At 43.8% G+C, this 27179-nt stretch overlaps 2 protein-coding genes across 4 annotated transcripts; both read left to right on the plus strand.

The window, feature by feature from the left end:
• The first annotated feature begins 429 nt into the window (after positions 1–429).
• Positions 430–15840, plus strand: LOC112622174 (E3 ubiquitin-protein ligase TRIM39-like). The gene is given in 9 exon segments (XM_025381429.1): positions 430–577; positions 847–1306; positions 2654–2749; positions 7551–7781; positions 12037–12059; positions 12396–12429; positions 12432–12490; positions 12634–12749; positions 13820–15840. Coding segments are annotated over 8 exon segments (1560 nt in total). The 5' UTR covers positions 430–577; positions 847–853; the 3' UTR covers positions 14368–15840.
• A 1369-nt stretch (positions 15841–17209) lies between these two features.
• Positions 17210–18922, plus strand: LOC112622196 (ribonuclease P protein subunit p21). Of its 3 annotated transcripts, none has more exons than XM_025381469.1 (5): positions 17210–17303; positions 17374–17474; positions 17567–17649; positions 18499–18624; positions 18780–18922. In XM_025381469.1, exons 1-5 carry the CDS (start codon positions 17247–17249, stop codon positions 18875–18877), a joined length of 465 nt encoding a protein of 154 aa, XP_025237254.1. In that variant the 5' UTR covers positions 17210–17246; the 3' UTR covers positions 18878–18922. The 3 variants fall into 3 exon arrangements, with proteins under 3 accessions (XP_025237254.1, XP_025237253.1, XP_025237255.1); XM_025381468.1 differs by having other exon boundaries at positions 17220–17303; positions 17531–17649; XM_025381470.1 differs by having other exon boundaries at positions 17220–17303; positions 18499–18629; positions 18778–18904.
• The last annotated feature ends 8257 nt before the right edge of the window (positions 18923–27179 follow it).

Raw genomic sequence — 27179 nt, forward strand, 5'->3', positions numbered from 1 at the left:
GAAAGAGAAGGTTGCCTTTGCTTCATTCATTCCATTTGTTAGCCTTTAGAACACTGGTATCTAACCTTTTGAATGGGAGGACTCTTTTTACTTATCTGTGGTGGCTGGTAAAACAAAAATTATGCATGGACCTTTTGTGGTGGCTGATAGAACAAAAGTTATGCGTGGACTTTTTTTTTTTTTTAGCTTATCAGCTGTCATTAGTGTCAATGTATTTTATGTCTGGCCCAAGATACTTTTTTTTCCAATGGGCCCAGGGAAGCCAAAAAATTGGATATTGTGATTTAGAAGAATGAGAGAACAGTGTCAGAGAATCAAGCTTAGACTCCAGTGGATTCATCATAAAGCCCTTATAACATTAAACTTTAAAGTATGCTTAATTTAAGAAATGTTAATATTTTTATGACATTTTTTACTTCTCAGATTCCTTTCTTATCTATTAGAAACGTATGTCAAACGAGGATACAGTGGTCTGGAACTATTGGTTCTAAGATACAAGTGGAATGAACCTGGATCAGGAGAAGTATGCTGAGCTAGAGTTGAAGGAAGCTTCTCTTTCTAACAAGAGAAAGCAGAGGTAAGAGACAAGATAGATAAATTGGGGGTTGTGTGTCAGTTTACTAACAAGAAAAAAAGATTGATGGCTGGGAGTCACAAGTTTTGGAAATGGAGAAACAAAGAGGTTGAACTGATTGAAAGAGAAGATGGAGAATAACAAGATTGGGCAAATCTGGAGTTAGGACTTAACAGGGATAAATGTTGGGCCAGGGATGCAAAAAAAAATAAAAACAAAAAAAACCTCCAATTAATATTTTTATTTTCTCTGTCCTCTTCCCCACTCCCAAGTTAAATTATGGCAGAGACAAGTCTGTTAGAGGCTGGGGCCTCTGCAGCCTCTACAGCTGCGGCTTTGGAGAACTTACAGGTGGAGGCAAGCTGCTCTGTGTGCCTGGAGTATCTGAAGGAACCTGTCATCATTGAGTGTGGGCACAACTTCTGCAAAGCTTGCATCACCCGCTGGTGGGAAGACCTAGAGAGGGACTTCCCTTGTCCTGTCTGTCGAAAGACATCCCGCTACCGCAGTCTCCGACCTAATCGGCAACTAGGCAGTATGGTGGAAATTGCCAAGCAGCTCCAGGCCGTTAAGCGGAAGATCCGGGATGAGAGCCTCTGCCCCCAACACCATGAGGCCCTCAGCCTTTTCTGTTATGAGGACCAGGAGGCTGTATGCTTAATCTGTGCAATTTCCCACACCCACCGGGCCCACACCGTTGTGCCACTGGATGACGCTACACAGGAGTACAAGGTGGGGAAGCAGACACATGATGTCAGTGTGGGTAAAAAAGGAGGAGTGGCAGAGGATGAGATAGTCCCTAGGTAGAGATCTTAAGCTCCTACTACTCACTTTGTATTCTCAGAGCTGCATATGCAGGGGCACACAGTATGTGTGATCAGTTGTCCTCTAGCCTGAAAAAGAACAATGGTGAGAAGCGTCCTAAAATTTCTGTCTGACTTTGCAATACATATGAGTTTTATGGGTGAATATTATGAGTCTTATGGGTGAATATTGGTATGTGTGGTCTTGGAAGGTATATTTTTCATAAATGAATGAAACCACATGGAAAAGATTAAACTTAGGAGGAACTGAAAAGTCTCATTTCTTCATTCTGCCTGCCTGCTCAGAATGCTCCTTGTTTTCACATTGGTTATTGGGCATAGGTAATATCGCTTGAGACTGATACCTGCCAGACTAAGCTGAACCATTCTGTTGTTTGTAGCTTCTCCAGGTAATGGTTAATATGGCATATCAAGGCCGGGTGCGGTGGCTCAAGCCTGTAATCCCAGCACTTTGGGAGGCCGAGACGGGCGGATCACAAGGTCAGGAGATCGAGACCATCCTGGCGAACACGGTGAAACCCCGTCTCTACTAAAAATACAAAAAATTAGCCGGGCGGGGTGGCGGCGCCTGTAGTCCCAGCTACTCGGGAGGCTGAGGCAGGAGAATGGCGTGAACCCGGGAGGCGGAGCTTGCAGTGAGCTGAGATCCGGCCACTGCACTCCAGCCTGGGCGACAGAGCGAGACTCTGTCTCAAAAAAAAAAAAAAAAACATGGCATATCATTTAACTTACTGCTGAGACAAAGGAAAATGTTTGAATAAAGGGAAGAGAGATTAATGTGTTAGCATTTTATCATATACTTTGCTTAATTATGTTACTCTTGAAAACAAGGTTTCAGGTAACTTACAGTATAATAACCATGTTTTACAGTGTAATGACCATGTTTTTATTTTAGGTGGATAGAGGTGGATGGGAGGACAGGTTTAAAGAAAAATACCAGGTTACAGAAGGTTGCTTTGATGGCAATAGGCAGTTGTCTCAGTAAGAAAGTGGAAAGAGTTGAGAAAGGACACAGAGTTGGTGACAGCTATCTCAAATTCAGTAAGAGGACAGTTGGGTGAGCAGAGAAGGTGATGTGGACAGACTGTAGGAAATTGACATCCCAAATGACAGGCAAGGAAGGAAGTCAGATCAAGAGGCAGTAAGATGGCTAAGAAGCAAATAAATGGTTTAAAACAAATGGTTTAATCTCTGAATAAGAAATGTACCAGTCAACCCCAAATGTCACCTCTCCCACTTCTTCCCTACCCCTCAGGAAAAACTGCAGAAGTGTCTGGAGCCCCTGGAACAGAAGCTGCAGGAGATCACTCGCTGCAAGTCCTCTGAGGAGAAGAAGCCTGGTGAGCTCAAGGTAAAGGCAGGCAATCCCATGTAGGCTGCTCTGAAGGGTATTTGTCTATGAGGGTATTAACTATACACTATTTAATCCACCGGTTCCAGTTCATTAGTAAAATGCAGTTCTTGGCCGGGCATGCTGGCTCATACCTGAATCCCAGCAATTCTGGAGGCCAAGGTGGGCAGATTGCTTGAGCTCAGGAGTTTGAAACCACCCTGGGCAACATGATGAAACCCTGTCTTTACTAAAAACAAAAAATTAGCCGGGCCTGGTGGCACGTACCTGTGTATAGGTCCCAGCTACTTGGGCGGCTAAAGCAGGAGAATTGCTTGAACCTGGGAGGTGGAGGTTGCAGTGAGCCGAGATCGTACCATTGCACTCCAGCCTGGGCAACAGAGCAAGATTCTGTCTCAAAAAAGAAAGAAAGAAAGAAAGAACAATGTAGTTCTCTCAAAAATGATGGTATTTTATTAGGCTTGATTGTCATTAAACATTGTACTTAAATTACTTGTCATGAATTAAGTACTAAGAGGGATTTAAGAGATGAAGAACAGACAGAATATCTTACATCTGGTGAGCTGAGAGAGTTCGTGCCTCTTGGTCTCCTTTTTTTGTTAAAGCAGCAAAGGAGGCTTTCTGCTGAGAAGGCAGGGATGGGAGTTTCTTAGAGGACTTGAAGAGAGGAGAATGTGGAAGATTCACTGGGGAGAAAGGGAAAAGGAGCTGACCAAGAGTCTCAGAAGAACTATCCAATGACATTAGGACCACATTCTTAAAACTCAAGTAAGCTTAAGTATGCTAGATGATGTTGGTCCTGGAATGTTCTTCCCCTCCCCATCCTCCACCATAGGATCCTATTCTTCTCTCAGACGGGATGAAAGCCACTTCCTATGCAGCCTTTCCTGACACTTCAGAAATTAACGTTCTTAATTTTCATACAATTTTGCACCTCTTTTATAGCATTGCCTTATTTTTACCATGGTATTTTGGTGTCTTGTCTTTCTTCTGTTGAACAGTGAACAATTATCATTTGTAGCAAAAATAACTAGAATTGAGTCCTATGCATTAATTCATTAGATATCCATGACATTCCGGATTTATAGGGTTGTTAGGGTCTTGAAGTTCAGGCCAAATTGGGATAAGTGAGACATAGAGAAGCTACGAGAAAGAGATAGAAGGAACTCCTGAGGCCATCTTTAGTAAGATGTAGGAGTAAACTTAGATACTCTTTAAGGTAGGTATTATTACCTTCAGCTTACACAGAAGGAAATGGACCTTGAGTAAGTGACTAGTCCAAGATCATGAAGCCAGTAAGTGGCAAAACCAGGAATGCTAGTTCTTCGTGAATCAGTAAATATTTGTTAAGCTCCTGGTTTAGGCCAAACCCTGTATTTGACACTGGGGAACAATGATGAGCCAAAACACAGTTCCTGCCCTCCTTGAGCTTAAAGTTAAGTGGAGAAAATTAGTAATGGCACAAAATGCACAGGTGCAGGTTCATAAGAAGACAACATAGAAATTTGGCCTCCTTAAAGGTTTCCCAAAGAAGTGATGAGCTTTTAAGAGTTGACGTAGGGATCACCAGAAGCTAAATACAAGTTTTGATTCATAGAAACATGAATTTTTAAATGAATGACAACATTTCATCAGAAAGCAAGTATTATTACCTTAGTGCCTTACACATTTTAGCAAAGTAAGCATTTGAAATTTTTAAAATTTGAACCAATTTTGGTTACAAATGTGAACTTTTAGTTTTTTGTTCTTTTAGAGGCCTGAGAAATCTAAAAATATGAAAATGGTGCTTATCGCTAGTCATTAGCTTTCTTCTTCATGTTGGTCACCTTCTTGAAGGTAAAGAATAGAGATGGAAATATACTTTTTTAAAACCTTCTAAATGCTTAAACAGAAATGTCATGTGTTTTTTAAAATTGTAAATTGTCATGTCAGTGATCTCCAAAACTACCACCAACATTCCTCTTGTGACCATTTGAATTCTCCCTCCTTCTCCCTCATCAGACTCAATGCCCCTTTTAGAAATAATTTGTAATTATGCTGAACTGAAAATTGCAGGTAAAATAACCTATGTGCATAATTTTAAATTTTAAAGAGTCTATCATGTCCAAATATAATGAAACATAATTGATGATAAAATGTAGTATGTAATATTTGGGCATGACTACCCTGAAAGACTTTACAGTGTAGCTGGTTATATGCTTGCATCTATATGTGTCATTATCAGCAACACATAAATACAAATTCAGACTGAGATGGATGTGTGCCAATGTGATTGAAACACTAAGTAGCTTAGCTCTTGGTGATATGATTTTTCATAATAATAACTTTTGGTAAAGTTCTAAGTATAACAGAATATAATCTTGTGTTTTATTTAGCTATTGCTGAAAATTTTATGTATAGTAAAACCATGTAAGAATTACTCTGTGTTTATACTGCATAAAATAGTATTCAAGCCCAGGCCTATGTTTTTGAATACCCAGCAGAACATTAGAAAATGTTGCAGGTCAGTTCACTATGCTGGATTGTCATTGGAGGAGTGCTAGCGTCATTGTCAGGAGCTTCCCCAACTATGCAAAACAAGATGTGCCCATTTCCAGAATATCCTCAGAGGGTGATAACACCTTCATTAAGAACCACTGCCCTAAAATATAGAGTGAAAAAAAGAGAAGAGATTACTGGTTTATAAGAGGAAGAGCCTTTTTGCTTCCTATTTATCACAGTCATGAATGTTAAACTTGCACCCCTACCTAAACAAACACACATGCATACACACACACACACACACACATATACATAAAGGCTGTGTTTTATTGAGGGCAAATGTGAGAATATGTTTTGTTCAGATGTACACTGAGAAGGCAGTGATGGAAAGTGAAGCAGCAAGTAGCCCTAAACTAGAAGAGCTAGTCAGCTTCTGCCAGGAACTAGCTTGAATCCACAAATGCCACGCTTGTCAGGCCCATCCTGGCTTTGCGTCCCCACCCACTCTTCACCCTCAGGCCTGCCTTTCGTTCCCTATCCACTTCCTTCTAGAGTCCCAGTCTCTGCTTCTCACTTTGCTTGACCATCAATCACATGATGCTTGGGGAATTCTTTCTTTAGGGAGATCACTATTTGTTGTAGTGTAGATGCAGAAGAGAGAATGTACTGATAATTCTCAGAAAGTGTTATGGCTGGTGTTTGAATCCTATATTACCAAATTTCAGGAATGTTAGAGGCTCAAGTCTATGTGCTGGCTTAAAGAAAGCATGTTTCAAATTTCAAGAAACTAAATTACTAACAAACTTCTGTAACCTGTTCCTGGGGTAGGAATTGCCAATTCTCTGAAGTGACTTGAAACAATTTAACAAGTTCAGCCCTGAAATCTACATAGGTATATTTTATAATAACCCATAGAATTCTTACTGATTCTTGTATTTTCACAGTTCTCTGGTTTTTATCTGGTGGATGTGTTGCAATATGCAAAAGATGACAATCTTATTTTTAACTTTTTAGTATTTGTACTTTCCTTTTCGTTTCGTTGTTTTTCATGTTTGTTTTGAGACAGAATCTCACCCAGGCTGGAGTGCAGTAGTAATCACAGCACACTAACTCAAACTCCAGGGTTCCAGCCATCCATCCTCTTGTCTCAGCTTTTTGAGTAGCTAGGACTGCAGATGTGCATTGCCACGCCCGACTATTTTTTTTTTTCTTTTTAGTTGAAACAAAGTCTCACTATGTTTTCTAGGTTGGTCTTGGACTCTTGGCCTCAAGTGATCCCCTCACCTGGGCCTCCTAAGCACTAAGTTTACAGGCATGAGCCACCATGCTCAGCCTGTACTTTCCTTTTCTCGACCGATTGAATTAACTAGAACTTTACAGTTGATAATAACACAGATATCTCTGATATCTGTAATAGTGCATGTCATCATATTATTGAGTTTTTTATCTTAAGTTAAAAATATATATATATGGCCGGGCGCGGTGGCTCAAGCCTGTAATCCCAGCACTTTGGGAGGCCGAGACGGGCGGATCACGAGGTCAGGAGATCGAGACCATCCTGGCTAACACGGTGAAACCCCGTCTCTACTAAAGACTACAAAAATCTAGCCGGGCGAGGTGGCGGGCGCCTGTAGTCCCAGCTACTTGGGAGGCTGAGGCAGGAGAATGGCGTGAACCCGGGAGGCGGAGCTTGCAGTGAGCTGAGATCCGGCCACTGCACTCCAGCCTGGGCAACAGAGCAAGACTCCGTCTCAAAAACAAAACAAAACAAAAAATATATATATATATATATGTCCCCAGTGGTCTTCACTACCAAGTCATCAGTAGGGGAGTGATAGTGATGGAGCCATTCTTTACAGAAGGAAATTCCAGTGGAATAAAACATGAGTGTTCTGTTAAACCATTTTCTCTCATTTTCTTTCTTCCTTTCTGTCTGTCCGTCTTTCTGTCTCTTTCTGTCTTGTCGTTCTTGTCTTTGTCTTTCTTGTCTTCCCTGTCTTGTTAAACCATTTTCTCTCATTTTCTTTCTTTCTTTCTTTTTTCTTTCTGTCTTTCTGTCTTTCTTTCTGCCTTTCTGTCTTGTCTATTTTTTGTAGAGTTGGGGTTTCACCATGTTGCCTAGGCTGGTCTCGAACTCCTGATCCCAAGCAATCCACCTCCCTTAGCCTGGAATTACAGGCATGCGTCACCACACCCAGCCTTTGTTAAACCATTTTCAGTGAAACTGGAAGTCTGTGTTAATTCATACATATGGTGGGTGAGAGAAAGGCTTCCTTATACCACACTGACCCTGCTGATATAACATCTTCCCTCTTCTCAGAGACTAGTGGAAAGTCGCCGACAGCAGATCTTAAGGGAGTTTGAAGAGCTTCATAGGCGGCTGGATGAAGAGCAGCAGGTGTTGCTTTCACGACTAGAAGAAGAGGAACAGGACATTCTGCAGCGACTCCGAGAAAATGCTGCCCACCTTGGGGACAAGCGCCGGGACCTGGCCCACTTGGCTGCAGAGGTGGAGGGCAAGTGCTTACAGTCGGGCTTCGAGATGCTTAAGGTTCGACCTTTGCCCCTGCATAGCCCCTCAGGCCGAGTGCAGTGTAGCTTTGCATAGGCTGTTTTGTCAGCCTGGGATACTCATTCTTCTGCTCTGCTTCCCTAAATCCCGTTCTTTCTGCCAGGTGTACTTAAAGGGTCTTTGCTACAGAAAAGCTGATCTGATTTCTCCCATCCCCTTCTAATCATTTTTGTGTTCTTATCTCTTGTCAGCAATTATGTGCTTAATCTGTTCCAAAGAAAAGATTCATTCTTTTGAAAGGAGGGAAGTCTAGCCTGAGTTAGTGAAAAACTATGCATTAAAAATTTTGTAAATGCAGTTACCATTACTTTTAAGTCCTGAAATTTGATTTATGTACTGCTGAAAAAGAACAGAAACATAGTTTAAAGGATACAGGCATGCCTCAGAGATATTGTGGGTTCAGTTCCAGACCACTTCAATAAAGCGAGTATCTTGATAAAGCAAGTCACATTAATTTGTTGGGTTTCCTAGTGGAATAATAATCTTTTTGCTGGTGGAGGGTCTTGTATCAATATTGACTGATCAAGGTGGTGGTTGCTGAAGATTGGGGTGACTGTGATAATTTCTTAAAATAAGACAACAACGAAGTTTATTTTCGACTCTTCCTTTTATGAAAGATATCTCTGAGCATGTGATGCTGTTTAATAGCATTTTACTCACAGTAGAACTTCTTTGAAAATCTTTGAAAACCCACATTTGTAGTTACTTACACCACTGAAGTCTTGAACCCCTAAAAGTCATCCATAAGGGTTGGAATAGACTTCTTCTAAATGCCTGTTAATATTGATATTTTGGCCTCTTTTCACAAATCACGAATGTTCTTAATGGCATCTAGAATGGTGAATTCTTACCAGAAAGCCTTCAATTTACTTTGCCCAGTTCTATCAGAAAAATCACTATTTATAGCAGCTTTATGAAATATATTTATTAAGTAAGACTTGAAAGTCAAAATTACTTCTTGATCCATGGGCTGCCAATTGGATGTTGTATTAGCAGACATGAAAACAACTTGAGTCTGATTTTACATCTCTATCAGAACTTTTGGGTGATCAAGTGCCTTGTCAATGAGCAGTAATATTTTGAAAGGAATCTTCTTTCTGAGCAGTAGGTCTCAACTTAAAATTTTCAGTGAAGGGTTGAGCACAGTGGCTTATCCCTGTAATCCTAGCACTTTGGTAGACCAAGGCAGGTGGATTGCCTGAGGTCAGGAGTTTGAGACCAGCCTGGCCAACATGGTGAAACCCCATCTCTACTAAAAATACAAAAATTAGTTGGGCATGGTGGCGGGCGCCTGTAATCCCAGCTACTTGGGAGACTGAGGCAGGAGAATCACTTGAACCCAAGAGGCAGAGGTTGCAGTGAGCTAAGATCATGCCATTGCACTCCCGCCTGGGTGACAAGAGTGAAACTCCATCCCCCAAAAAAAAATTTCAGTAAAGGCTAGGCACAGTGGCTCACATCTGTAATCCCAGCACCCTGGGAGGTCGAGCCAGGAGGATTGCTTAAGGCCAGGAATTCGAGACCAGTCTGGGCAATATAGCAGGACCTCGTCTGTACAAAAAGTAATTTTTTTTAATTTAAAACATTCAGTATACCAGGCTTTGTTGTTCCATTTCTAGAGCACAGGGGAAGTAGATTTAGCATAATTCTTTTTTTTTTTTTTGAGACGGAGTGTTGCTCTGTTGCCCAGGCTGGAGTGCAGTGGCCGGATCTCAGCTCACTGCAAGCTCCACCTCCCGGGTTCACGCCATTCTCCTGCCTCAGCCTCCCAAGTAGCTGGGACTACAGGCGCCTGCCACTGCATCTGGCTAATTTTTTGTATTTTTAGTGAAGACTGGTTTTCACCATGTTAGCCAGGATGGTCTCGATCTCCTGACCTCGTGATCCGCCCGTCTCGGCCTCCCAAAGTGCTGGGATTACAGGCTTGAGCCATCACGCCCGGCCAGCATAATTCTTAAGAGTGTTGGGATTTTTGAAATGGTAAGTGAGCACTGGTTTCAACTTAAACTCACCAGCTGCCCTTGCTTCTAATAAGAGAGTCATCCTGTCCTTTAAAGCTTTGAAGCCAGGCATTGACTTCTCTCTAACTGTGAAAGCCCTGGATAGCACCTCCTTCAATAGAAGGCTGTTTTGTTTACATTGAAAATGTGTTGTTTAGTGTAGCCACCTTCATCAATAATCTTGGCAAGATCTTCTGGATAACTTGCTGCAGCTTCTGCATCAGCACTTGCTGCTTCTCCTTGCACATTTTTGTTACAGAGATGGCTTCTTTTCTTGAACCTTTTGCCTTCAAACTAATACCTAACTTTAAACTTTTCTTTTGCAGCTTCCTTACCTCGCTCAGCTTTCATAGAACTGAAGAGAGTTAGAGCCTTGCTGTGGATTGGGCTTTGGCTTAAGAGAATCATGTGATCTTATATCCAGATCACTAAAATTTTCTCCATCTCAGCAATAAAGCTGTTTCACTTTCTCACCATTCATGTGTTCACTGGAGTAGCACTTTTAAGTTTCTTCAGTAACTTTTCCTTAGCATTCACAGCCTGGCTTGCTGTTTGGCACAATAGGCCTAGCTTTTAGCCCATCTTGGCTTTCAATGTGCCTTTCTCACTAAGCTTAAACATTTCTAGGTTTGATTTAAAGTGAGAGACATGTGACTCTTCTTTCACTTGAACACTTAGAGGCCATTGCAGGATTATTAATTGATATAATTTTAATATTGTTGTATGTGTCTCAGGGAATAGGGAGGCCAGAGGAGGTGGAGAAAGATGAGGGAATGGCTGGTAGTGGATCAGTTAGAACACATAAAATATCATATTTATCAATTAAGTTGTTTGTCTTATATGGATGCAGTTCACAGTGCCCCAAAATGATTACAATAGTAACATCAAAGATCACTGATCACAGATCATACTAGATATAATAATGAAAAAGTGTGAAATATTGTGGGAATTACCAAAATGTGACACAGAGACACGAAGTGAGCACATGCTGTTGGAAAACATGGTGCCAGTAGACTTGCTCAGCACAGGTTGCCACAAACCATCTAGCTGAAAAACACTCAGTGTTAACAAAACACAATAAAATGAAGTGCAATAAAATGAGGTATGCCTGAAATTATGTTTAAATAATATATTGCTTTTGTTATGTATATATCAATAATACCTCTAAAATATTTGAAATACTTTGTTCTCTTCAGTAAATGAATGGTGTTAGCAAAACTGTAGGGAACATATTTTTTATCTTAGAGATTAGATTACCAGCATTTGAATCAGTGAGGCTTCATTGTACACTTATTTTTGTGTTACGTATTGCTTGGTGTTTGTTCCTGTGTCCTTTCATGTATGTGTGTTCTGCCTTCCACATTAAACTGGGAAATCCTTGTGGGACAGAGATTTGTCGTCTTTGTCTTCTGGATCCCAAATATTCACAAATCAGTATTAGCACACAGTTATTAATGTGTTTATTCTTCCTTTTTTTTTTTTTTTTTTTTTTTTTTGAGATGGAGTCTTGCTCTGTTGCTCAGGCTGGAGTGCAGTGGTGCAATCTTGGCTCACTGCAACCTTTGCCTCCCGGGTTCAAGCAATTCTTCTGCCTCAGCCTCCTGAGTAACTGGGATTACAGGCACACACCCCCACACCGGCCAATTTTGTATTTTTAGTAGAGACAGGGTTTCACCATGTTGGCCAGGCTGGTCTTAAACTCCTGACCTCAAGTGATCCACCCGCCTTGGCCTCCCAAAGTGCTCGGATTGCAGGCGTGAGCTACTGTGCCTGGCCAGTTATTAATGTTTATTAACTAATGCAAGACAGGGAATACCAAACCGTAACAGGAATGTGTGATTTGTTCCTATGCCACCAGTCTGGAACTCTATACTGATCCTCCAGGAGACTGAGATATGTGGTTGGTACTTGGGGGACCAGAGTAAAGAACTGTCACAATCCCTGTCCCCGGTAGGGAGCTCCCAGCATCCTTGAGGAGCAAAGACAAGCATAAAAGAAATCATTTGGAAGTGATATAAATGACCAGGCTTCATGATGACCGAAAGTTGAAAGTAGGGATTAGGTTGGAAGAAGTGCACTTAGGTCCCCCTGGAGCTCTTCTTGCACTGTGTGACCCTCAGTTTATCCTATGCCTATTTTATAGCTGTGGAACTTTTGGGAGGAGGGGGAACCTTTTGCCTTCAGGACCACTGAATACCAGGACCAATACTGCTTTCTTTTCTCCTTCCTTCTAGGATGTCAAAAGTACCCTGGAAAAGTAAGTGATTGTTGTATCTCTTTGAGTGAGTTAGGTCCTGGCTTAGAGAGGAGTACAGTCAAGAGTTTGGGTTGGGGGTAAGGTTGGGAAAGTCATGTAGTGTCTGAGCAGGGTATGGGAGAATGTTCATTGTGCCCATGATGCCAGGTAGAGAACAAATTATTGGGAAGAACAATCCCTTTTCCCCTTTGAACATCAGGACTTCTTGAGAAGGAGAATGATAAGGCAGAACCAGATTCTGCTTGTGCCAGTGGGTGGAATTATGTCCAAACAAGATGGAAGGAGGAAGGGGTTGGGAGAACAGGGAGGGCAATCATCCATTTGCATGAAATATAGGAATATTCCTAGAAAGTTTAGAGGCTCATTCTCAAAATGAGGATCTGTCCACGGGATCATAAAGCTCTCCTTGGATTAGTAAAAGAAAGCAACAGGTGAGCTCTTCAGGGAGGAGGAAGAAAGTGGAAAGATGGAGAATTTTCATTTCTCCCTAAAGATGTTAACATCTGAATAGTCACTTGGCTGGAGCTTCTCCCTAACCCTGCCCTTTCTTCCCCTATCTCCCTATCCCTCCTAGATGTGAGAAGGTGAAGACCATGGAGGTGACTTCAGTATCCATAGAGCTGGAAAAGAACTTCAGCAATTTCCCCCGACAGTACTTTGCCCTAAGGAAAATCCTTAAACAGCTAATTGGTGAGTTGTTCCCAAAAGGAAACTAGAAGGAACCACTAGAGAGAAGAAAGCTTTTAGGTCCTGCCTTATATGGGTTTCAGTTATCCCATCTCTCTTTTCTTACTCCCACCAACACCTACCCCTTTATCTGGCTTTTAGTCTCACCCTGAGTCACAGAACTTGGAGTGAGAGGAAGCCTTAAGTGTTACCTACTCTTAGGTGCATACTTTTTCAAGGCCCAGAAAGGTTAAATAATTTGCCAAAGATCGGGTAGAGTGATTATATAATTTACCATGTAAACTTGCATAACCTTGAATGGCCGGGCGCGGTGGCTCACATCTGTAATCCCAGCACTTTGGGAGGCCAACACTGGTGGGTCACTTGAGGTCAGGAGTTTGAGATCAGCCTGGCCAACATGGTGAAACCCCATCTCTACTAAAAATATAAAAATTAGCCAGATGTGGTAGTGGGCGCCTGTAATCCCAGCTCCTCTGGAGGCTAAGGCAGGAGAACTGCTTGAACCTCGGAAGCAGAGGTTGCAGTGAGCTGAGATCGCGCCACTGCACTCCAGACTAGGGGATAGAGTGAGACTTCATCTCAAAAAAAAAAAGAAAAGAAAGAAAGAAACTGAAAGGGAGTGTCATTATATTAAGGTGAATATGCAGGGATAAACAGTCATAAACCAGGCCAGTGACACATGGTCACCCTATCCCTAGACCATATGCTGTCTTGCTCTGCATCCTTAACATTTTCTGTTTTTTCTGCCTCTCAGACTACACCTTGTACTTCTCTATGTAGTTAGATAAATGATAATATCAGAGGGAGATGAAGAGAGGACCAGGCGGGAACCTACATTACCAGCCACTGCAGACTCAAGAGATTATTGTTTACTTTAGGGTCAGTTTGAGAAGTGAGCCATTGCTTTCTCCCCTCCCTTAGGTGACACCATGGATTGAGAAAGTTAACCAAACCGTGTTGTTCTGGGGACCTTTAAGGGACCAGGCTCTGTAAAGACAGGCTGGAAGAGTGAGGCAGGGGCATTTAGCTATTCCCATCCTCATCTAGCTCCCCACTCTGGCTTCTCCCGCCAGCGGATGTGACCCTGGACCCTGAGACAGCTCATCCTAACCTAGTCCTGTCGGAGGATCGTAAGAGCGTCAAGTTCGTGGAGACAAGACTTCGGGATCTCCCTGACACACCAAGGCGTTTCACCTTCTACCCTTGCGTCCTGGCTACTGAGGGTTTCACCTCAGGTCGACACTACTGGGAGGTGGAGGTGGGCGACAAGACCCACTGGGCAGTGGGTGTATGCCGGGACTCCGTGAGCCGAAAGGGCGAGTTGACTCCACTCCCTGAGACTGGCTACTGGCGGGTGCGGCTATGGAATGGGGACAAATATGCGGCCACCACCACACCTTTTACCCCTTTGCACATCAAAGTGAAACCCAAGCGGGTAGGCATATTCCTAGACTATGAGGCCGGCACACTGTCTTTCTACAATGTCACAGACCGCTCTCATATCTACACCTTCACTGATACTTTTACTGAGAAACTTTGGCCCCTCTTCTACCCAGGCATCCGGGCTGGACGGAAGAATGCTGCACCACTTACCATCAGGCCCCCAACAGATTGGGAGTGACAGGTTGGGATGTGGGAATAATTGGGGTGAGGCAGGGTCAAGTGCTACGGGCCTCCTTCCTGTGTCCTGCTGGAACGTCTTCGTGTCCACCTGGTTCCAGTCCTGAATCATCATGGAGAAACACCTCGGTTTCTAGGATGGTTTTGTGTGGAGGGGGAGGTAGGACTGGGCTGGATGAGACAGCACAGCTGTGACTCCCTCCTAACTGTCAGGGTGGGGAGCTGGTTCCCAGACGATTGTCTACCCTGAAGTCCATCAGGTTTTCTGTTGCACAAGGACGGGTTGGAAAGGAAGGAGAGGCTTTTCCAGAAACAAAATCTGTGAGGGTCTGACTTGCTCAAACCAGAGGAGGAAACAGAAACCCCTGCACATCTTTTTAGGGAGTTCTTTGACCCAGGATAGTCTTGCTTCTTGAGGTAGATTACAGGGGTCTGTGTACCTCTAAATTCAAGAAAGATGAATGACAGATGCTCTCATGGGTCTAGATGTTGAGGAGTTTTTCTGAGGGCAGAGATTGGACATCAACAAGGCTAGAAGGAAGGTCAGGGAAGTGGGCTAAAGGAATAGATTCCTAGAGATTAATGAAATGGAGGGAGGTTTCTTTGGTCTTCTATTTTAAAGGTAAGATTGCCATTATGGGTAGGATTGACCAGAGGTGGGAATGTGGTGAGAAGGAGAGGTTGAAAGGAAAGCAGAGAACCCAGGTCCCTGCCTCAGCCTTCCACAGAGTTGGCTTATTGCCTGCCTCTTTATGCCAATAAGTCAGTCACTTTGCTCCTCTCCAGGGGCAAGGTGGAAGAGATCCTGCAAGACACATCTATCCTCTCACGGTGTTCCCAAGGGAACTTGGAAAGGAGAGTCAGGTATTAGAGGAAAGAGAAGGGTATTTGTATCCAAAGCCCTGGCCTTAAAGAATGTTACTAAGTAGCTACCCCCAAATTGTCAGCCTTGTTACCTGGCCAAGGTGTCCAAGCCAGAAAGGAAGAAAGGTAGTGGAGTCTTTCTCACCCTAAGACAGTGGGAGAGGGTGGTACATAGGGAAGGGCCAGATAGGCAACTTCCTTTGGCCTGTGTGCATCTGGCCTGGAACTGGTGTTAACAAAAGCCAGGTTTTTGCTTGTTTGTTGCCATCCCTCACCCTTTGCCATTTCCCTTTTCAGAGAATGTAAATGATTTTCATGTTAGGCCAAAATAAACAACTTATAGGGTACATATGTTGTCATAAAAGGTAAAAAGTGATGCATGCCAAACCAAACTAAACCAATTTGGATTATCTGCTGTTCGGGTAATCTTCACAGAAATGACTGAGAGAAGAATCTGCAGTTTATTGAGGGCATTTCAGTTCCTCCTACCACCTCAACAGGACTTTGTCCAGACTCTCCTCCTCTTACCTTTGTGCCTTGACTGTGGTTCTTTGTGGCAAGATACTTTGGTTGGTTAAAATAATATGGAACAAAGGATCCACTGAAGTGATCTCTGTGTTGTGTGGTAATTTGGTGACAGCCTTGTACTGATGTGTAAGAATCACTGGGTGTTCACATGCATGTTCCTGGGTCTCACCCTTAGTGGTTAGTCAAGGTCTGGGGTGGGCCTGGGCATCTACAGTTTATTTATTTATGAGACAGAGTCTCACTCTGTCACCCAGGCTGGAGTGCAGTGGTGTGATCTCAGCTTACTGCAACCTCCGCCTCCCAGGTTCAAGCGATTCTCCTGTCTCAGCCTCCAGAGTAGCTGGGACTATAGGCATGCTGTACCACACCCGGCTAATTTTAGTAGAGACAGGGTTTTGCTATGTTGGCCAGACTGGTCTCGAACCCCTGAACTCAAGTAATCTGCCTGTCTCCACTACCCAAAGTGCTGGGATTACAGGTGTGAGCCACCGCACCCAGCCTACATCTACATTTTAAACACACCTCTCTCATTTGAGTCTGAGGACCCTTGTGAAACTAGTTCCAGAGGAGGTTTCAGCCTGTCCTTCCTCCCAGCTGGAGCCCTGCTTGTCTGCCCCCGCCTGGCACCGGGTCTGAGAGTGGAGAGAAGTCTTATCCTCTCCTGACTTATGCTGCCCTCCCCATCTCAGGGTTCATTCATCTTCTCCAATTCACGTCCCTCTGCTTCTCACTTCAGTAACTGATAGTCACTGTGAGTCACAGGACACCAGACAGAAGAAATGAAAGATAGAAGAGGTCAGAGGGAGGGGTGTGAGGTGAAGTTTCAGGGACAGGGGATGCTGTTGACAGATTTCTGTGCTGTACCTAAGCCTAGAAACCATTCACTCAGAAAGTGAAGATCACCGACTGTGTGTCCAGCACTGCATAACAGGAAGTGTGTTTCTTTGGTAGGTGGAATAGTAGGAGTAAACTGCTTTCTGAGGACCAGGAGCCCTTTTCCCTCCCTCCAGCACCCTTATGATCCTTCCCACTTTCACCCCCACTGGCACCAGTGCTTTTTTTTTAAATGTATTACCTCTGTGCTGTCCCTCTGTAGATCTTACAGGCATCTGCCTCTGACTTCAGGAGAGTAGAGCAGAAGCTCTAGCTGGGTATAAATTGCACATAACCATCTCCCTTACCTAGCTACATAAAGAGACCAGCCTTCTGTCCTGAAAATGTCTAGCCGATGTAAGATCCTCACCTGCTGCACTAGGTCTCTACGTGATATAATTGGTCATGAGCTTGAGGAAGACAAAAGCACTGAAAACTCATAAAGGGACCCTGGGCATGGATTGCTGGGGATGGATTTCGGAACAGATGAGTCTGTGAGGCCTGGGGGAGGCGCCCGAGGGCGCGGGGACTACGCTTCCCAGGAGGCCTCGCGCGGACGCCCGGGCGGGGCTGTGCGAGGGGCGGGTCTGCGGGCGGCCCTGGAGCGCGGCGCTGATGGCGGGGTCGGTGAAGGACCGCGAGGCCTTCCAGAGGCTCAATTTCCTGTACCAGGTGAGTCTGCGACAAGCGCCCCAAAGGGGACGGTGCTTGGCGCCCCAGAGTGACCGCTCCCCTCCCGCAGGCCGCCCATTGTGTCCTTGCCCAGGACCCCGAGAACCAGGCGCTAGCGAGGTTTTACTGCCACACTGAGAGGACCATCGCGAAGCGGCTCGTCTTGCGGCGGTGAGACATTCACTGGGTCGGCGGCGGGCGGGACGCGGGAGGAACGCGAGAGGGAGCGGGGACGCCGGACCACTGTCCTCCTCCGCCCCCAGGGACCCCTCGGTGAAGAGGACTCTCTGTCGAGGCTGCTCTTCCCTCCTCGTCCCGGGCCTCACCTGCACCCAGCGCCAGAGACGTGAGTGCTCCAGCCGAGGTGGACGATTGCGGAGCATTGTGGGCGGGGCGGGGGGGAGAGGGCCCACTGGAGGCCAACAGCGCCTTTCTCGCTCTTGATGGGTGATGGGTGTGGGATTCGCAGGAGTCTTCCTTCTTCGGGTTTGAATTAAGTTGCTAACTCCACTTGCACAAAGTAGGATTTGGGCTTGGCTTTTTTTCTTTCCAATGTGGGCAGTAGAGAATAGCTGTTACTTTAAGAGGCATCCCCACCCATGCACAATAACAGATGTTATTTGGCTTTGTGGATGACATGATTCCCATCACCATTCATCACCATTAAGCAAATACTTACTTTCTAAAATGTGTCAGGTACTGTGCTAGATTCATTATTCTCATTGAAATTATGGATTGATGGGACAGACTAAGAAACAAAATGGAGTAGAAAAAAATTAACTAGGGGAGTAGAATGCTCACTTACTCATGCCAGTGGTGAAGTTCATGATAAGCAAAGGGAGTGAGAGATGGAAATTCTAGGCATGTGTGAAGACTCTGAGACAAGAGAGCTTGTGGTGCTGTCAAGGAAATGAGAGTTCAGGAGGCTGGAGTTTGAGATAGGAGGGCAAGACATGAGACTGGAGAGGGGAACAGGCCGGTTCTTGAAGTCTAGTTAAGGAGTTTGAACTTTATCTTAACGGGTTCCAGGAAATTGATGGAGCTTATGCCAGGGCCTGACACCATCAAATGTGCATTCAAATTGGGGGTGTGGTGGGGGAGCGGGGATACCTACTGAAAAACACTGGAGGCAAAACTGGCAGCAAGAGACCGTTACTTCTGAACCTGGACACGCTTTTTCCCATGTTCACCCTAGGCTGCAGGGGACAGCGCTGGACAGTACAGACCTGCCTAACATGCCAGCGCAGCCAACGCTTCCTCAATGATCCCGGGCATGTACTCTGGGGAGACCGGCCTGAGGCCCAGCTCGGGAACCAAGCAGGTGAGAGATGAGGGAGAAAATGGAGGACACCTCAGAGGATCGGGACAACGGAGAACATAGAGTGAAGAGGACCCATGGACAGGTTCTGGGTTGGTGTGAGAGGTACCACAGTCAGAAAACTAATTCCGCTCCTCTGATTCTGCTCATTTACCCAGATTCCAAACCACTACAGCCCTTGCCAAACACAGCACACTCCATTTCAGACCACCTTCCTGAGGAGAAAATGCAGATTCAGGGTTCCAGTGACCAGTGATGGATTCACCTAGTCTCCCAAATAAAGTTTACTTGTTTTACATTCCATGAGTCTGTTCTGTGGGTACTTCAACTCTTAATTCCCTTTTCTTCTGTTTCTGTCTGTGCTTCTTGGTCACCTTTGTAATCCCACCATGCGGGGAGATCATGATTTGCATAGACCACTTGGCCTCACTCAGCAGCTTGCATTTCCAAGGCCATGCCCCCAGTTCCCTATCCATGTCCTGAGCCACCTTAGGGCATTCCATGTTTGGGCAGCCATAACTGCTGACTGAAGAGCTGGAGAGAATGATGCCACTGCTGCTGTTTTTAAATAAGGGGAAAAATATGGGGCAGCAGAGAATGTTCATATCCTCTAGGCCCATTCAGAGTCAGAAAAGACTCAAGTCTTTTCCCAATCTCAAAGTTATCTTTAATAAAATTCTAATAAAGGAAATGGCCCACACCTGAACTAACAAAGTCAAAGGTGCTAACAAAGGACACCAACAGACATTTCGCAATTGTGTCCCATAGGTAAACTCTCAGAGTTTTCTTAATAAGCAACTAAAATGTTTTCTTCCATATCCCTAGAAAGCCTACTGAAGTACAGAATTCCTAGACTGACCTTTTTGCTAATTGCCAGCTAATCAGGTTATGCCAAAAGCGTACAAACCAAATTTACTATTCCCAGAATGCAGTTTTATTTCTCTTACAAACCCTGTGTTTGCTTATCAATTGCTGTATAAAAAAATCACTTCATGTTGGAGCTTAAAACATAATGATTTATTTCCTCTGGTTCTGTGAACTAGGAATTCTGAAAGACTTTGAATGGGTGGTTCTTCTGTTCCATATGAAATCAGCTTACATACCTGCATTTAGCTGGCGTCTGGTAGGTGGTCTGGAAGACCCAAGAAATTTCACTCGCATGTTTAGCACCTCATTGCTTCTCCAGGTATCCTTGCTCCCTAGCTAGCTTTGATGTTCTCACAGCATGGCTGTCTCGGAGTAGTTGTATTTCTTACATCCCCTCTGGCTTCTGCCAAAGCATCCCAATATGTAAGTGTTTGGGCGCAGTGACTCATGCCTGTGATCCCAGCACTTTGTGAGGCCAAGGCAGGTGAGTTCAGGAGTTTGAGACCAGCCTGGCCAACATGGTGGAACCCTGTCTCTACTAAAAATACCAAAAAATTAGCAGGTGCATGTAATTCCAGCTACTTGGGAGGCTGAGGCAGGAGAATCACTTGAACCCAGGAGGCAGAGTTGCTGTGAGCCAAGATTGCGCTGCTGACCCTTATCAGATACATGATTTGCAATATTTTCTTTCATTCCATGGATTGTCTTTTTACTCTCTTGATAGTATGTTTTGATGCATAAAAGTTTTTAATTTTCATGATCTTGCAGCTACTTCCTGAAGAACCGAACTGTCTCTCTCAGACCTTATCTTTTGCCTCCATCCTGATTCTTTTTGGAGCTTGTTCTAACCCTGGCCCTGCTCAGTGTGACCTTGACACTACTTAATTAGGACCCCCTCACCTCCTTTCAGACCTGGTGCCCACAACTATATCCTGCCTCACTCTGCTTTGAAAAAGGAAAATGTTCCCCCTGGACTCTTAGAGTAGATGTTGGTGTCTGGGTTTCCCTTCCTAAAATCCTTTCCTTCTTAGGGCGATCAGTGAGCCCTGTTGAATGGCCTATGGAAGGGAAATGAATGTTCTAAATTTCCTCTGACCCTTTTCTTCAGATCCCCAAAGGTACTCCCCATCAGCACCCACTATGACCCCATCTCTGACTGTAATATCACCCTGAGGTGCTGGGCCCTGGGCTTCCACCCTGCAGAGATCACACTGATCTGGCAGCAGGATAGGAAGGACATGGAGCTTGCAGAGACCATTTTATCTTTTTGACAATGTTTTTTAAGCTCTGTGTACTATATATAAATCTAATTCAGTGTTTCAGACTGTCATAGATTATGCTTTTAAAACATTTTGTTTATCTCTTTTGAATAGTCAACTAGTTTGCTTCCAATATATGTTACCATATATATCTCTGTAGTAGAATTCTAGACCATGGACCTATGAGAGTGGGCCTCTGGAGCACTTATACACAATTACAAATTGGATTCTGGGTTTTTGTATATGGAAATTACCTGGGGAAAGACAAACTTTCCTTCAGCTTCCACAGTCTACACTCCCCAGCAATATACCAAGTTCATCTTTCTTTACATGCTCAGTTGATTTTAACCGACTTCCTCATCTTTGTCACAATCTAATCAGTATCCATTGTTTCCCTTTCTTGTAACCTGAGTTTCTCTTATTGCCAGTGATACTGCATAGCTTCAAATAAGTCTTCAAATAAGTCATTTTCCTCTTTCTTTGAACTGCCTATTCAAATGTTTTCCCCTATTTTTCTACTGGATTTCATGGTGTTCTTTTCTTTTTGATTCGAAGGGTGTTATAGGCTAAATGTTTGTGTTCCCCCAAAATTCATATGTTGAAGCCCTAACCCCCAGTGTGGTGGTATTTGGAGGGGGTACCCTGGGGAGGTAATTAAGTTTAGATGAGGTCAGGAGTGTGGGGCCTCCATGATGGGATTAGTGCTCTTTTAAGAAGAGTGAGATTGGAGCTCTCTTTCCCTACCTTGTGAGGACACTGAAAGAAGGCAGTCATCTGTACACCAGGAGGAGGGTCCTCACTGGAACTGTATCTGCTGTCACCTCCAAAACTGTGAGAGATAAATGTCTTGTATAAGCCACCCAGTCTGTGGTATTTGTTATAGCAGCCAGAGCTAAGTAAGACCTAAGGTTTTTGGTTTTTGTTTTTTCTTATAATGGAAAAGAATTATTTTAGAGTTTTACCTGGCACATTTGTGCCTTTAATACATTTTGAGTTGATTTCTACAGATTGTGTGAAGTAATTTGTTGGTTCACTAAGGCTTGAGTGAATGCCTTCTCTCCCAAGCTGTACTTGAGTCCTCCCAATTGCCTGGGCCTGGAGCTTCTTATGAAGCCTCATCTCCAAGCAGTGGTCAATGGCAGTTTCTTTCAGGAGAGAGCCTGCCTTCAGTCAGTCCTGACAGACAGCATGCTGGAAGTGTCACCCCTTCCCACTGCCTTTGCTTTCTGTTGATGACCCATTCTTCATGGAGAGTGGTGTTTCTCTTGTCCTTAACTAAACTATAACTTTTCTCTTTTTATGTTTTTCTTATTGCCATGTAACTTGGGGCAGAGAGTCTTTGCCCAAGCGTGAACGTATTGTGCCATCCTGACCAAAGCCTGTCATTTAGGGATCCTGTCCTGCTTTGTGGTGGGTCATTCTGAAATTACCTGTTTCGGCCCAGTGGAATTTCACCAAAACTGTGGGATTGAAACTGTCTCTTGAAGAGGAACTGTGGGGAAAATGAACAAACCAACATTCAGTCTCAGTTGGAGTATGCTTTTAGGCTTTCCCAGATTATGGAGTATAAAGCTAATTGTTGATTCATTCTTTCTTGGCTTTACAGTTGTAGAAAGAGATCTGGCCTAAAATCCCTATAACTGGGACGGGCTGAGTCCAGGCTCTGACATTGGCTAGCTGTGCGACTGGGCAATATTTTGTTTCACTCTCTAGCCTCATTTTCAATAGGTAATACATGCAAGTAGTAGGAAATTCAGAAAGTATGCAAATAGATAGGGGAATTAATTTTCCAGCTACCCATTTTATCTCCCAGAGGAGAATACTGTAAAAACATTATGGATATTTTTATAAATATATATAAACAAGTTGGTCTTGATTTAAATTTTTCTTCCATACAAATGGTAGAATACTATTATATGGGTCATATACTGCTTTTTATTTAGCAAAAAAGCTTAGTGCTCTTACCATTTTAGTATCTAACATCAGCTTCATTATTTTTCATCACTGCATAATATTCTATTATGTGGATATACCATAATTTATTTAGTCTGCTCCCTGTTGAGTATTTACATTCTTTCAAGTGTTCTGCCCATAAACAATATGTAAAGCTTAGGTATGGCTATACATCCAACATGGATGAGTCTTCAAAACATACTATTCAGTGAGTGGGTGCGGTGGCTCACGCCTGTAATCCCAACACTTTGGGAAGCTGAGGCTGGTGGATCACCTGAGGTCAGGAGTTCGAGACCCACCTGACCAACATGGAGAAACTCCGTCTCTACTAAAAATAAAAATTAGCCAGGTGTGGTGGCACATGCTCGTAATCCCAGCTACTCAGGAGGCTGAGGCAGGAGAATTGCTTGAACCTGGGAGGCAGAGGTTGCGGTGAGCCATGATCACGCCGTTGCTTTCCAGCCTGGGCAACAAGAGTGAAACTCTGTCTAAAAAAAAAAAAAAAAGAAAAAACAAACCAAAAAAAAATACTCCACATATTGTATGATTCCATTTATGTACTGTTCAAAAACAATAAAATATTAATATACATACAGACATATAATTTACTGTTTAGGAATCTCTACTTAGGTGGGAAAACTTTGAAAATAAAACAAGAAAACATCACCTGAAAATTCAGGGTAGTAGCCAATTGGGAGGGTATGTGATTGCTGGAGTAGAGGCACCTGCGCTGCCAGCAGCATTTAATTTCTCAAATAAGATAGTAGGTACATTGCATGTATGCTTCATTTAGCTGTACTTTTTTGCATTTATGTTATTGTTCACGATGAAAACTTTAAAGTGAAGTGAAAAGAGTACTATGCTTAATATTTTTGCTCACATTTTATTTTACACCTGGGTCTGTATCCACATGATAAATTCCTAAAGGTTAAATTGCCAGATCAAATACTTTTGCAGTTACATTTTGATTGAAAATACCAGTTGCCTTTCACAGAAATTACATCAATTTACTCCCCATACAAAACAACACACAAAATATTGTCTGATTACGTTACCTTCACCAACACAATAAGGCATCATCAAATCTCTGGGTTTTGACCACCTGATAAATAAGTTTCTGTGTGTGTGTGTGTGTCTGTTATAGGGCCCTAATCATGATTTGTGTAAATGTGTACAGAAGTAACTCTTTCAAGTGGTCAGGCTCAAATGGGTGGGAAACACCTTTATAAAAAAATCAAGAAATTTGGTAGTCTTATTCCAGCTTAAAGTAAAAAAAAAAAAAAAAAAAAATCAAGAACTACACAAATGTGATTTATGGGTATTGTATCCCAAACTGTCCCATCTCTACTTAACAAATGGATTGCCCCATCCTGATTTGTCTATTTTTTTATTTCCTAAAATAAACGAGGCTTAACTTCTCTGACCCAAATTGTCCTTGCTGTGCTTCAAGGGGACCCTAGGCGAGGATGTGGGTCAGGGATAGATGGACTGAAAATGTGTGCAGTGAGTGAGCAAATCATGTTTTAGGAGATTGATGTGGTTCAGCGATAGATGGACTGAAAATGTGTGCAGTGAGTGAGCAAATCATGTTTTAGGAAGATTAAAGTTCCTGAGACAGAGGACTTCTAGGCAGAGATGGCAGCGAGCTCCCCAGCTCAGGCTCTTAGCACCGCCGACTCTGGTAAAAGCAGCTGCACCCATCTCTTCCCTTCACTCTCACCTCCTATGTTCTTGGGCATCAAACGTAATTTTGCTTCTTAGCTCAAGGGCAGTGCAGCCTAAGGAAAACTTGTAAGAATTCCTCAGTCTTGAAGTCCTTTGCCTGAGACCCAAGGAGAAGTCAAGGCCTAGGGAGAAGAAGGGGAACATTCTCTTTGGAATGCTGGGTATTTCTAAGCAGGAGTAGGGGGCCCTGCGCTGAAGGGTAGGTTTGCCTTGAACTGCTCTGCCTGCGCCCTGCCCCAAACTCTGCACTCTCCAGGTCCTAATCCAAACAAGTAAACAGGAGGCTGAGTTTGCAGTGGCGAGTGAAACAGCATGATAGTTACAAAATTGTCAGGACTTGTATGTGGTGGGATGCTATTGTTTTTATTTTCTTTCATTCACTGTTTTCTGCAGTTATCACTTTTGCCCAAATACATTTAAAGAATTGTATCTCTACTTTCAATTTAAAACTAGTATTTTTCTAACACATTAAAATAAGGAACCAATTATGTATTAATATAAACAAAAAACTAAATTAAAAACTAACTTGGGCCATGTGTGTCTATAATCCTGGCACTTTGGGGGGCTGAGGCAAAAGAATCACTTGAGGTCAGGAGTTTAGGACCAATCTGGGCAACATATTGAGGCTCTATCTCTACAAAAATTAAAAAAAAAAAAAAATCAGCTGGGCCTGTTGGGTGCATAGTCCCGGCTACTTGGGAGGCTGAGGCAGGAGGATCGCTTGAGCCCAGGAGTTCCAGGTTACAGTGAGCTATGATCTTGCCACTGCACTCCAGCCTGGGCAACAGAGTGAAATCCTGTCTTTAAAAATAAGAAAAACTAATCTGTCATTCTGCCAAATAAAGATGCCTCTGGGAAATCCAACTGTGAGCGATGTCTCAGCTATCTTCTACACATCAGTTCTCAAGTGAACCCCCTTCCCTCAGGACATGTAGCAATGTCTGGATATATTCTGGGGTTGTCACAATCAGGAAGGTGTTGTTGTTACAGGCATCTAGTGGGTAGAAGCTAGGAATGTTGCTAAACATCCTACAATTTACAGGACAACCTCCACAATAAAGAGTTATCTGGCCTGAAACATCAAGTACTCACTATAATGCTGAGGTTGAGAATCCCTGCTCTACCCAGATCCTCGGCGCCTGATGCTCCAGGCAGGTTTCCTTCCCTGTAATACCCACAACACCTGCATAAATTGCTGTGTTAGCTCCTGTCACACTGCAATATCATTGCATTTATTTTCTCCTCTTTACAACTGTGGGTTCCTGGAAAGCGGGGGCTGTGTCTGATAGCTATGTTTTGTTAACTATGTGTTTTATGCCTTATATTTTTCTCAGCACTTGAACATTGCCTGGCACATAATATTTGCTCCATAAATGACTGCTAGAAGCATGAGTTTAGTTTTGAGATACCTAGGAAACAGCAGAAATTAATGATTAGTGAGATAAAGAGGTTATTAATAAAGCCCTCCCTTTATTACGTCGGTCCTTCCTAAAACCCCAGTGTGGATGATAACATGATTACATCCATTTTATACATAAGTTAATTAATGCTTAGATAATTTACATGACGTGTCCAAGATCTCATGACTGGACAGCAGACTAGTTGAGACTCTCACACAACTTATCTGACTTTAAAAGTTCAATTCTCCTATTACTATTGCAAAGATTGCCCCTTAAATATACTGCTACTAAAAGACTATGAGTGGCCGCGTGCGGTGGTTTGTACCTGTAATCCCAGCAGTTTGGGAGGCTGAGGAGGGCGGATCACTTGAGGTCAGGAGTTCGAGACTAGCCTGGCCAACATGATGAAACCCCATCTCTACTAAAAACACAAAAATTAGCCGGGCATTGTGGCGTGTACCTGTAGTCCCAGTTACCTGGAAGGCTGAGGTGGGAGAATCGCTTGAACCCGGGAGGCGGAGGTTGCAGTGAGCCCAGAGGGCACCACTGCACTCCACCCTGGGCGACAGAGCGAGACCCTTTCTCAAAAAAAAAAAAAAAAAGAAAGAAAGACTATGACAGACGCCTCTGGCCTCCAGGTGGCCAACTGGACACAAAAGCTTTCCTCCTTGCCTCTTAAGATATTATTAAAACGTTATTAGGGCAACTGAAATCCAAATTGTAAAGAAGGATGAGTCCAGTGGTGAAAAATTTCCACAAATATTAGAAAAAAACCCTTACTGATCTGTGAAAGAAAGCAGAAGTCCCAGCGCATAAGAAACGCTAGAGGGGGCTAGGCTGGGCGCGGTGGCTCACGCTTGTAATCCCAGCACTTTGGGAGGCCGAGGCGGGCGGATCACGAAGTCAGGAGATCGAGACCATCCTGGCTGACACTGTGAAACGCCGTCTCTATTAAAAATACAAAAAATTTGCCGGGCGTTGGGGGCGGGAGCCTGTAGTCCCAGCTACTCGGGAGGCTTGAGGCAGGAGAATGGCATGAACCCGGGAAGCGGAGCTTGCAGTGAGCCGTGATCACGCCACTGCACTCCAGCCTGGGCAACACAGCGAGACTCTGTCTCCCAAAAAAAAAAAAAAACAGAAGAAAGAAGGGAAGGGGAGGGGAGGGAAGGGGAGGTGGGGAGGGGAGGGAAGGGGAGGTGGGGAGGGGAAGGGAGGGGAGGGAAGGGAAAAAGAGAGGGGAAGGGAAGGGAAAAAGGGAGGGAGGGAGGGAAAGAGGAGAGAGAGAAGGAAAGAAAGAAAAAAAGGAAGAAAAGAAAGAGAAAGAAAGAAAAAGAAAAGAGAGAAAGAGAGAGAA

Source organism: Theropithecus gelada, chromosome 4, assembly GCF_003255815.1.
Source record: "Theropithecus gelada isolate Dixy chromosome 4, Tgel_1.0, whole genome shotgun sequence".
Taxonomy (NCBI): Eukaryota; Metazoa; Chordata; class Mammalia; order Primates; family Cercopithecidae; genus Theropithecus; species Theropithecus gelada.

Bases quoted from the DNA above. Each gene is read 5' to 3' on its own strand.
- LOC112622196 (XM_025381468.1), top strand. From the start codon at position 17,247: ATGGCGGGGTCGGTGAAGGACCGCGAGGCCTTCCAGAGGCTCAATTTC. The intron at 17,304-17,373 runs GTGAGTCTGCGA...CCCCTCCCGCAG, and splicing joins GGCTCAATTTCCTGTACCAG to GCCGCCCATTGTGTCCTTGC. The intron at 18,625-18,779 runs GTGAGAGATGAG...TCATTTACCCAG, and splicing joins CCAGCTCGGGAACCAAGCAG to ATTCCAAACCACTACAGCCC.